General features: G+C 35.2%; 1 protein-coding gene across 1 annotated transcript in view; it reads right to left on the bottom strand.

Moving 5' to 3' along the window:
• The window catches only part of LOC137408052 (breast cancer type 2 susceptibility protein-like), a 58,232-nt gene that overhangs the window by 26,096 nt on the left and 19,029 nt on the right, over positions 1–13,107 (bottom strand). The window contains exons 13-17 of the mRNA XM_068094441.1: positions 11,515–11,644; positions 9,502–9,659; positions 7,930–8,127; positions 5,126–5,240; positions 4,665–4,829 (exon numbers count right to left, since the gene is read on the bottom strand). Coding sequence (XP_067950542.1) covers positions 4,665–4,829; positions 5,126–5,240; positions 7,930–8,127; positions 9,502–9,659; positions 11,515–11,644 — 766 coding nt within the window. The remainder of the gene's footprint in view (positions 1–4,664; positions 4,830–5,125; positions 5,241–7,929; positions 8,128–9,501; positions 9,660–11,514; positions 11,645–13,107) is intronic.

The following is a 13,107-nucleotide window of genomic DNA, read 5'->3' as shown; positions in this document are numbered from 1 at the left end:
AAACACTCTGGGCCTCTCATGATAAAAAGTAATATATTTAATGAATTACATTATTTCATTAAATAATACTTTTATGATCATGTAATTGCAACAAAAATGTCTTTTCGATGGGTATGATAACCTAGAAAGCCAAACTGGAATATTTATGAATACTTAAAACGTTGAATAGACACAGAACAATTACAAATATATCTGGCAAAATTGGAACAATTTGATGGGTTTCATTGAGCTAAAAATAAGCTGTTGAGCTATTGATACTATTCCTTAGCCTGTAAGGAACATGATATAAACATTCGTCATTATTTCTATCATCATCTTGTAAACTATCAAAAGCCCTGCAAGGTGTTTGCTTTCAAATATGAGTTTTCGCACATCACTTGGTTTTCCAACGTTTTCATATCTCTAATATCTTGCGCCAGTCTCAAGGCTCTACTACTAAGTGTGTATTTCGAGAATAATTAGCAGTTTCAACATTAAAAAACACATTACCTAAAATACATTTTCTATGCATGCTATCAGCAAACTAGAGATAGGAAAATAACTCAGGAACTGCTACACCTAGTGCACATCTAAGCGCGAACTTTGCCCAGCTTGAAATATATTTTAATACTGATAAGCGCATGTTATAAGAAACATGCCACTAATATCGGACACCTACCAAGATAACATTTGTGCAAACATAGCTGATTTGCGTAACTGTATGATGCCAGGTAGTTTATTAGAGCTGGTATGCATCAGAGCACCGTAAACCGGGGCTACTTTGAACAATTTTGCACTTCAACCGCAGCTACCATGCGAGTACTGCAAGCCCCACACAATCATTTGTGCCCAGTATTGGGGCTGTGGTTGGTAGAAGCCATTAAGTTGATCAGCAACATTCAACATTCTTCGCTTGCTAAGCAAGGTGAAATAAATCATGTGTTCAAAGGAGCCCCTGGCGTGGGGCTACTTTAAATAGGTCTAAAAATTGTTCAAATTAATGCAAAACACTAAAGTGAAAAGTTATTAAAACATTTTATTTCATTAATATTATTACCTGGAAACAAACACAATGTGTAATGCAATTCATTCAATCAATGGCGAGTAGGTTTATGGGCCCCATCGGTTTTCTATATCTGGGAAAGATATGACCCCTCGATTATTTAACACAATATAGCCAATGTTGGCACTCACTATCTCTGACCAATCGTAGTGTAATATCTCTGCAGTATTAGGCCATCACCATCCTGCCCTCTTGCATTTTATCATGCTGCTGATGGTGGCCCCATCTTCATCTACCTCCAGTACTTTGCCAGGATAAAACTCCCCTTCATATTTGAATATAGCAAACACCCTTTTTTAACCTCGGTCCTGTTAACTCCCTGATCCTCAAAATTTATCACCATCTCAGTTATCTCCGGCTCATCAGTCTTATCTTCAGCATCACCATCAATAACTGGCATCTCTGTTTCTTCATCGTCGTCTAGTTGTTGCGAGGGTCCTAAATAATAAGTTGTCCACAACTCTTTGGCCTTGTAGACAATGTAGGGTGGTAGGAGGTTCCCATTAGCATCTCCACAGTACATAAGAGAAATGCTGGTTTTGGAGCTGTCTTTCACTCTCTCTGCATTTTTCACATCCCTCTTAAAGACACATTTTCTCACCTCTGGATCATCGCTCAAATTGGTTTCGTCATAATTGAAGACGTTGGAAGGGGGAGGTAATCCAGCTTCTCTGAGAGTACTCTCCAAGTTGTTAAAACATTGCCTGACTTCTTCTGCACTCACTCTAGCTCTGGAACATTTGATGTTTTAGCATGTTCTTGTGCAAAGGTTGTCTTTGTGCCTTGTGATGAATGACTTTACCCAGTCAGTTGACGGAAGGTTGCCCTGGAAACATTTGACGAACCTTCCGGTAACAGTGAGATGTGTACGCACAAGTATTCTGATCTCCATCATATGAAATGGGAAACCCCATTCTGACACTTTAATAATAATAATATTATTGGTGAATGTTGCTCCTGGATGGTAAAAACGAGTTGAGTCCCTGGAGATTTGGGGTGTTTTTGACGTGATTTATGAGACAAAGTCTCCAGTGATATCCCATAATGCTTGCTTGCAGCTCTAAGACATCGATCCACTTTCCATGGAATCTAAAGCTTTATTGAGAATTTCGGCATCAAACTGTCTGTATTTCCGAGCATCTGGCGCTCTCTTGTAAGTTCGCACCCTGGTAATTATTGTTTCAGAACGCTGTAAATGAGAAGCAAATGACCAACTATGTTCTTGACATCAATCTAGGGTAGATTTTAATAAGTTTATACAATGTTCAGCTATCAACAAATAAAATACTAGTATTTCTGGGCTTCAAATACACACATGGGGGTACTTTGAACCGCGTTCAAAGTCACCCCGTGTAGGCTGTGTATTGGGGTTCTTGATCAATTTTGGTCTGGTCCAAAGCATAATCATTATAATTGCTGCTTTTAAAGGCAAATATGGGTGAAGAACATGAAATAGAATATACTATCAGCCGTGGAAATGTTTTAGCTCATTTAGGTTTTAGATTTGTAATTAAATTTAGCTTACCTTTGTGATGTGTGAATTTTGTCTGCTCCAATATGGCTGCCAAAGAGTCTCTCAAAAAGGTTTTCAAAATTGAGCACCAATATATTTTTTTCTCTAATTATTATGCAGAACATCCATAGATCAAAATATGATATTTGAATTCATTGTTTATGTTGTGACATGATGTAATTCTAGTGTATTACATAAATCCAACAAAACTTCAAAAAGCGTTCAAAGTAACCTCGGTTTACGGTACTAACAAATACTGGAGAAAATAGGAATATGAGACCGCAGAGGGTATTGTTAACTGAAATCTCGATTTATGTTTCTACCGACTGTTCCATACCTACTATTAATCTGAGTAACATCTTTAGTAGCATAATTTTTTAGCAGAAGTACTGATTTGATAGAAAAAAGCATACGAATAAAAAGCTAAATATGCATTCTGCATGATGTTTCCTTTAGCTACCATATTAGTACATTGTAAAAATAACATTCGCAATCGCATGGTCAGCCTCTGATCACAAAAGGCGGTTGAACCGTTGTAGTCATAGTGATATAGAAACAATGCAATGTAAAGGTAAAACAGCAACCCTTGCAGTTTAACGGAATGCACTACAAAAATTAATATCTATAGATTTATGTGAACAGAATAGCAAATGTAGTGCTTAGCTATTTGCATTGAACATCAAACAAGTTTGCTTAGCGGTAATTCAAACCTTTGCAAGATGTGAGTACTTCATTAGCCAATTTCATCCTATTTTGCATCTTTTCAGCACTCAAGAAAATCCTTTTCGATAGACTATAAAAAAGTTGTTTTGATTTATGCGATTTATGTTTTACATTCTAATTTCTTGGAAGATAGTTTTTGATTTAACATACAAACGTACCAAATTAATTTAGATTTTTCATGGAATCGTGTCTAATATTGTTGAGAAGTGTTGAAGTGTATATGTAATGTAAACAAACAAGTGTATGTTTACACTTGTTTAATGTAAACAAGTGTATTGTAAATGTATACAAACAATGAAGTGTTCAATGCTTTGCAATGTAACTGTGTGTGAACTAATACGCAAACACCATGAAAACAATAGTCATTGACTCATAGCTTCACCATTTAATAAATAGCAGAATAAGGGAGGCAATTTAAATTTAGTGGTGGCTTAAAAATGAACGAACAAAATTTTTGTAGAGTTTATCAGAAAATTTTTTATCATTTGCGATAGTTTTTAATATTTGAGGTGATCTGGCCGCCAGGAAGTTTCAAAAATAAAAACGACAAAACTTGATCGCAATTAAAACCTATTAAAGGAAAAATACGTACAAAATGATGTCACTAGTTGCGATAGTTGATATCGGCTAGTGTCTTCTAATTTAAGCGTTACATGTCTCTATTTCGTCTGTCTCTTTGCAAATATAGACAGCATAATCGCACCGTCGCTTGATCTGAGTGCTTTAATCGTGATCAAGTTTTATTAATTTTAATCTTGAAACACCCTGACAGTCAGATTACCTCAAGCATTAAAAACAATTGCAAATTGTAAAAAAATACCAATACTTTCTGATAAAATCTACTAAAATTTTGGGTAATTTCATCTTCAACTTTGTACTTAATGGTTCAACTAGATCATATTTTTGCTTTCATAAACTTTTATTTATGTTTGTTGTTTATGGTGTTTCTCAAAGTTAAGTGTAAGCGAATAATACTGAATAGATGCATGTTATTATTTCCGAGAGATTTAGTGGAAAGTTACCAAAAACTTCTTACATGTTGCAGGTGTGGATGATATGCAAATGTGTGAGCTGTCTCTAGAAGAAACAGGTTTGTGTCGCAAGAAGGGTGCTGAGATTCTTAAAATTTACCAAAGTAGTTGTGCAAGTTCATCGTTAACTAACACAAGTCATTCTCTGTATGAACTAGTGAATTGTTTGCGTCAGCCTCTCTTGAAAACTTTACAATGTTGAATGTATAAATGATTTAGATGTGATTTAGATTGACTACCTGCGTGCATGCTGTTGTTGTCAAGCATATATACAGAACCTTCACAGAACTTCCGTTCAATATCACAATATCAATTGATAGCAGGTAAGGAAAGTGACAGACACCACTGAGCTTACAGTGAGTGGTGAACAAGCCTCATCAGGACCAAGTCTCTGAGCACCAGCCACCACCAGCTTGCACCCTTCTTTGATAGACCCTCGATCAATGATCTCTTTCATTTCTGTGTCGTAACTTACCCTGACTGCATACCAACCATCTGATAACTCCATGGTAGAACTTGACTATAAAGTGGACAGAGTGAAATCATGATAAAATAATGCAGCAAGCAGAGCTCGACAGTTAAAGTAAAACGATGTGAACTCCTAAAAAATTTTTTTTGTTCGCAAAATCCCAATTGCCATCTAGTAAATGCATACCAAATTAATAAGCAAAAAGATCATAGACCAGTGATCGTTATCATTTCTTTCACAATAAAAGGTTGAATCTATTTATCTTATGTAAAAATGTTGTTGGAATCTTCTGCAATTTAGATAGTACATAGTTGGAAACAGTGCATGAGAAACAATCTAGCGTGTACCTGCTCAGTATTGTGGTCGTCGTCAATAGGTGGTGTCGCATGGATTGAACTGACAACAAGAACCATAGTTTTGCTGGAGATATCATCTCTCTCATATATCTTTCGTAAAGCTGATCTGTGCAAAAATTAACAGAAAGTTGAGAAGCTTAACTTTAACAATCCAGCTGACTGTGATATACATTTTATAATCTGCAGACTTTAGCACTTCAGTAGAGCACAAGCACACTTTTCGATGCTCGATGCAGTGTGGCACCTATGATTGTTACATAGTAAGCAAAAATTTGAAAAATGAAACTGCCCATATCATCCAAAGTATGACTACCCATTTTCAACATTTATATGTGACTGTTGGTTCACAGCAATTGCGTTTCTTGTGCATCTTTTGCTCTTAAATCTTAAATGGTTAAAAGCACAGCACGCAGTTGGCAGTGAGCATATCTTTTTACTGCTTTACTTTACATAATAAATACAATGGTCAAGTTTCCTCTACATTAGCTATTATTTTTTGTTTGGGAAATTAGTTTTATTGACTTATCTTTTTTCCAATAAAACATCTTTACTACAATAAGAGCCGCGCCCATCTGTCTGTAGCCGTGCTAAGAGAGTTAGATTGAGAGTGTAAAAGGGATAGCCTCATAAGGGAATAGAACTCCAACATTCAGCTTTGCAGCCAAGCGCACTACCAACTGCACCACTAGACCATCTTGCAGCATCATGGAATAATTATGCACATGATGATCTCCCACAGCGCATGGGACTATAAAGAGATTCAAATCTACGACGGCTTTTCGTTTTTGAGCTTTTAAGAGCTTGTAATCACATTCCCACATATTTTGCACTTACAACCCAACAGAGTAAGACATGGTGAATTTTTTCATATCAAATAACTGTAATGTGAATTTTGTTGCAAGTCAACCTTTAAATAAATGAAATTGAATAGCCCGCACAAATAAATATTTTTATTATGTTCCAGTAACAACTAATTCAATTAAATAGAAGACACTGGAGGATACAACTAAAGGACTGCATGTGACATTTCAGTTGTGAAAATAAACCAGAGTTATTGACACATTTTCTAGTTGTATCTTTATAAGCTCTGAGTTGTCCAAACATGAACTAGAATTGAGAATTAACAGATGTTCGGTGATTAATACGAGTTTTAAAACATCCTTTAAAGAAAATGGAGTATTTTGGACATCCTTTATAAATGTAATCAGCATAAAGCGGAGTCACTCATTGCAGAGATATATAATTTGGTCCCCGTAAAATTAACAGATCCAATCTTAAAACTAGCTTGCACTTTACCGATTGAAGATCATGAAACGTGTTAAATTTGTCAAAAGACCTGTAAATGTATTGAAAATCTGATGTTGGAGAATACTGCACTAAAACCCTAGTTGAGTTCACCAGGGTCGGAACATAACATCTGACAGAGTTTAATGTTTAACTGGTCTAAAGGTACATGTAGGATCTTACCATTCTGAATGCAATTTTGTAGCTGCTAGCAAGCAGATTTGTAAGCTGTATATAGAGTGAAACTCGGATAACTCGCCCTCGGATATCTCGAACACATGGTTAACTCGAAAGGATTTGTTCGGTCCGTTCCCACGCAATGATAAATTGCTTTAGATAACTCGACCTTAACTTTGTTAACTCGAACAGTTTTTTTGCCCAGCGGCTACCGAGACGGTTGTTAACATTTTAGAATATCACTTTATTCCAAGCCATAGAGATAAACAACAACTTTTAGTAGTTCTTAGGCGTCATTATTACCACTATCGGCAAAATATTTTCGTTAATCACTTTTTTAAAGGTTTTCAAAAAATCAAATTTTACCAAACATCCGCTTGGAAATAGCCATCTACAAGCAAGGAGAACCCCGGTAACTTTCAGATAAACTTTAAGAAAATCGGCAAAACTGGTTTTTGTTAAAACACTTAAAAGAAAAATATGTCTTTTTTTCTGAGAGCTTCAACCGCGATCAGGTTTTGCCTATTTTAATCTGAAAACGTCTTGGCATCACATCACCTAAAACAAACAAACGAATCTCAAGTAATAAAAGGAAAATATTTATACTTTCTGATAAAAATTGTTAAAACATTACATGAGAGGTCCCTTAACTTGCAACAAGCAATCCATGCTTTTGATTTATATATAGTTTGTATATGTACTGATAAATACAATAATACATGCACTTGTGATAGTGTTCTCATAACTTGAATGCTCTGATAACTCGAACACTTTCTCTCAGTCCCATGAAGGTCAAGTTAGCCGAGTTTCACTGTATAACTTCTTTATTGTGTTAAGGAACTTTTTGTAAAATGTACAAACAAAGCTATGCTAGGGTCTGACATTCAGGCAGTATGATTATAGCCAACACTTGCATTAAACTAGAGCTGTGTTACACATTCTTAGCCAACTAATTCAGCAATATGCTGATTGAGAGTTAAATACTAAAAATATGCCGTAGGAATCGCAGGGGCCTGCGCTGAAAGTTTCTAAATCAATTTCTTAAAAAACCTTGTTGCAAAACGTAAATAGCATTTTAAACATGCTCGAGCCATTTTTGCCGAACATGAATTTACGGTGAGTCTGCTATTTCCTTAACACTAACCAACAAAAAATTGGTGTGGAAAATTAAGTTGGCCACATGAAAAACGGTGTTTAGGCTTATTATTAAAAATTTTCGTAAGAGTTTTGTTGAGGAACTTTTGGCCTCATTTTTTATTAATTATAGATATACAGTACACACCAGGAAAAATCAAACTAATAACTTTATTATTTAAACGAATGAAATAGCTAACCTTTGAGAAAGGTCAACCTCCCTCTCGTATCTGTACTTCATCTGGTGAAGAAGGGCTACGGGATTACAGACACCTTCGTATCTATCTACATAAGATCTTTCCAGACTTGCCAGCTTCCACACTATCCATTTGTAGTGATTATTGAACCATTCTCTAGTGAGCAGTGATGGATCTACACCAACCATCATTTGGAAACAACTACCAATAGAAAGAAATATGAAATTATAAAGTCAAGTATGACAAGTAAAGTGAGTTGTTAGTCACAAAATACACAAATTTTTATTTTTGTTAAACTTGGTTAGACTGAAAATTACAGCAAAAGTACAACGACATAATTGTTAATAAATTATACAGACTTCAAGATTATTAAGAACAACTTAACTAGCAAAATTGTTGTTTGAATCAGTCACTTACCGGATTCATGAGAAATCATAAAAGTAAGTCGAAACAGTTCACATAGCAATAACACTACTCATAGATACCATTGTTTATGTGAGGATGACTAATAACTTCCCAACCAGAATGTTCCTTAGTAAAAACTCTGTGCAGCGGAGTTAGAACTTGGTCACATTAGATGAACAGTGCAGATGTTTGCAATACTCAAATGACAGAAATCCAATGATATTAAAGGTTGACTTGCAACAAAATTCACATTACAGTTATTTGGTATCAAAAGATTCACCATGTCTTACCCAGTTGTGTTGTAAGTGCCAAATATGTGGAAATGTGATTACAAGCTCTTAAAAGTTCAAAAACGAAAAGCCGCCGTAGATTGGAATCTCTTTATTTCGATGACGTAGCCATGAAATTTGGTTATCGTCTTGTCACGTATGTTCTCACGTAAATTGAAAGGCCAATACAAAGCTCAATATAAAACTTATCGTAGTACTAGTTTATGACAAACACTTCGGGTTTTACCGAAGACCCCGTATCAAATATAGATGCTCGCTACTTTACAATTTTGTTTCGGCCTGGTCTAATCAGCAAGTCGTAATCTGATCATGTGACCCAATACTTTGCAAATAATTTCTGCAGCCCTTTTCAATTATCACAAGTGACCAACAGGCTCGTCATGATTATAAGACAATGATATGTACTCCTTCAAGCTTAGACTAAAAAATTAAATGAATTTTTACGGTAAGTTATAGGATATCACTGCTAAAAGTGACAGCATTACGATGACGATAAAACAGACGCGCAAGAACAATAGACATCGTTTTATTGAAAATATTTCGACGAATAAGGTTGCAAGAAAGTGTAAACAGAAACCATCTCTCACAACTACATCACATTTGAGCCATTTTGGAAATGGAATTCAAACTACGGCGGTCTCGTGTGGCTGCAATTTTCTGTTCATTTTTGAGCTTTAAAGAGCTTGTAATCACCTTTCCACATATTTTACACCTACGAAACAACAGAATAAGACATGGTGAATCTTTTCATATCATATAACGGTAATGTGAATTTTGTTGCAAGTCAACCTTTAAGATCTATGCAATTTATAAAAACATAATGTAGCAATGAGGTCAGATCTCATTATCAGCTGGGAATATATGCTAGGATATCGCATACTTGTAGAGCTGGTCACTAGATAGAGAAGATGTCAGGTGCTCAGTGATGTCACACTCCGTGCATAGTGCCTGAATACTGCCCCTTTGCTCATCTGTCACATCGTGGAATATATATGAGGATGCGGAGTGCGATGTCACATTTGCCACCTTTTTTCTTGTCTGTACATTGACAAAAGAACATCATTGTACGATAACCAAAGTACATAGCGTGTAGAAGAAACCTTAGAAAGATTTCTATGGCCTATGTGTAAGTTGTTGAGGAAAATACTTTTGAATCTAGAATGCTTTGTCAATGATAGCAATGCAAGCAACTATTTTAGATGCATTTAGTCTGCTAGAATCTTAGCTTTGACTGAGATATTTAATTTTTGATCAAATGCAAGCAGTGCATTTTTATGTGCCAGAGTTCTTAGGAGATTATATATAATTTTATTTATAAAAAAAAATGCCAGAAAATTTCTGGGCTGCATGTCAATACAAGCTATTTAAGTAGAACTTCAAATTTGATCACATCTTCCGAATGAATGCATTATTTGCATGAAGTTTACTTCAAATCAAACTTGCTCTATTGTCCCACGACCAAACGATCGGAGCGAATGTTTGAGTTTTTATGATAAATGCATGTGCACACAACTTACGAATATTATTAATCAACAACGTCGCAAAACCCTTGTATGGACATCTCATCAACAAATTTAACCATTTTTTTGTAGAGTCGTTAAAGTATAATAATGATACAAACACATATAAGCCTATTTGAATATGTTACCAAGTCTTTGAAAATCGTCGACATAATCCTAAACCTTACCCATCTGATCGGATTATACACAAATAGACAGATTAAGTTAGCCGAAAATCTTTATTAAAACTGGCCAAGCCTTACTTTTATCAAAATTAAGACCGACAAACGAAACGCCGAGCAACAGAGAATAGAACCATTAAGTCGTGCGCATTTCACGAAAAAATAACGTGTATAATTCACCAGTCTATAGCATTGTCAAATTGCCGAAGGTTTCTGTAATTAACATAGAAGTACAGAAATCGTTTGTTTTTGCCGATTTCAAAGTAACTGACATTTTGGAAACTTTTGAGTACAATGGTATTCTAACTGATGTCCAAAGCAGTGAAAGTGAAGGAAATGACGATGATAATTTTTTCTAGCGATTCTTATGAGATTATTACAATATTTAATTATAAGTTTGGATGACTATTGAAGTCTTATAGTCACACTAACAACATCGATGATGGGCAATATGTTACTGTTATTATTTTTCTAAACAGTTTTGTTAAATAGATTTTCCAAAAATCTATATAAATATCACAACTTCTTGATATTGTTAGCTATGACGTTTTGAAATGTAAACAGAATTTTGCATTGGTTTTCTATTATTACTATATTAATATTATTGGTTATTCTAATAATATCAGTGCATTTTATTCTAATATTGGCCAATATCGCATTTCTCCTATTGCAGGGGGAGAGATATAAACATATAATCTTTTCCTTTCAATATTGCTGTTTGTTGTATATAATAACACCCACACCCAGTACATTACAGCTACCATTGCAGCTATCCTATTGCACTGCAGTGCCATTTGACTGCTAATATTGCATTTCTCAACCATCAGTACCCTTTCTTTCTTCCAATATCACTTTGGCCGTGGGCTGTATGACAGGGGAATTTCTAGTTTAATAAAATACCTCCACAATTTATCAAATATCATGCACCCAAACATACATTCCTCAGCAGCTCAGAAAACGGCATTCAAAAACTACTCAAATGATATTTTTTTATGAAAATACCAGCTAATACTGCATATAAAAACCTTATGTATTAATACTAGATAACACCAGTCAACTGAGAAGTGGGAGATGAAATAAAAACGACATTTTTGTCAAACGTGACAGAATGGGGTAAATGACGCGTTATTTGCGAAATCCCTTTGGTTCTGACAAACAAGGTTTATGTACAATATATAATCTTTTGGTGCCATGATCTGACTTCCAACTCACCAGGCTTGAGCTGTTTTGCCGAGGTGGTCCCAAAGCCTCAAGAGTTATCCGCTCACATCTTTCCTTCTGTGAAATCATCAATTTTGTAGGCTTCCTGAGATTAGCTGGTTTTGTCTCGGCAGTGAAGACTCTAAATAAAATAGAATAGATGACAATCAACAAATATAATTAAAAGTAATTAAATAACTTTATGAAAGCCGAATTTTTGGCAATGCGACGGCTCATAGAAACTAGCCTTGAATGCCTAATTTCATGAAGAATTATGCGATCAGAGTGGGTATTATTGAAAATATCATATAGCTGCATACATCCAAAAGAAAACCTGATCATGTATTCTTGACCTCTACAGCCACTACTGCATTGTGATGATACCTATGCTTATGCAGCCACCCTTAAAAGGCTTTACTACAACTTAAAGTTTTCACTGACATCATAGCAATACAGTGTACAGTGATCGCTCACTACTTTATGGTTCAGCTCTCGCGACTTCAGTACTTCGTGGGGTTAAGAACATTCATTAAACGAATAAAAAAGATGAAAAACAAAAACTGAAATACATGAATCTTTCTCATACTCTGGCTCATTGAGAACCCTCTGCGAGCATGATTGTGATAGCAGTCGCCCCGGTTTGCTGTTTCCCTTTGACATTTCGACAAGTGTAAAAGTGCAGTGTTTGTGACACCCTTCATCATGCCTCTCAAACGCTCACGACGCTCAAAATCATCTATTGAGCCTTAGAAAAAGAAGAAAATGCTCAGAAAGAGAGGGGGAAGCGCTGGTCGCAATAAACCACAAAAATGAGGGATTACTACATATATATAGCCTCTGTTATTTAGACCAATTAGTGAAAGTGTTGACGGACAATAATGGTTACTTCAAACAAAACATTAGTACTACAGACATCAACTTTATCAGTACGTTAATTTTAGAAGCTGAGATTTTTAACCCAAAACACATGCACATATAAATTGCGCACTTGGCAGTGGGGAAGGGAGAACTTGTTGGTTCCAATGGTTTCTATCAACATATTTATTCATGGATTTAACTACAATCGTATACCAACAACAAGATGGCAAATAGCCTGACATCAAAGAAGCTTAACAATCCCTGATCATCATTTTAATGTCTTTGGCTTGTATAAAAATTATAATAAATGTACTAATGGCTAATGCATCCCGCAATAGAGAATGTCTGAACAATGGATGAGGCCAGTTGTTAAAAAACTGTCTTTTGTAAAACATTGCATGGTACAACAGCAACACCAACTGACTCAAGAGTGTTCAAAGTTGGAAAACTTTAGATCTTTCATTAACTTTGTAAAACTCACTAAAAGAAACCTATTAGTAATAGGCTACTTGAGAAGAAATATCAAATTAAATTCACATCTACCTAACCAATATTGACAACGTTGACATTAACGAGTATGTAGAAAGAGAGATCTATCTGACGAAACAAAAAAGTCACTTACCAAAATAAAAATGGCTAGATACATCTGGTTAGTAATGGCAGCTATATGATGCAAAAGAGCTTTTACTTGGTTATTGTTTAGAAGCAATATGAAAATACTATGAATGATATAGAGTGCACAAGCTT

This window comes from Watersipora subatra, chromosome 11 (assembly GCF_963576615.1).
Source record: "Watersipora subatra chromosome 11, tzWatSuba1.1, whole genome shotgun sequence".
Taxonomy (NCBI): Eukaryota; Metazoa; Bryozoa; class Gymnolaemata; order Cheilostomatida; family Watersiporidae; genus Watersipora; species Watersipora subatra.
The sequence above is the reverse complement of the archived record's forward strand: the minus strand, read 5'-3'. Positions and strand labels throughout refer to the sequence as shown.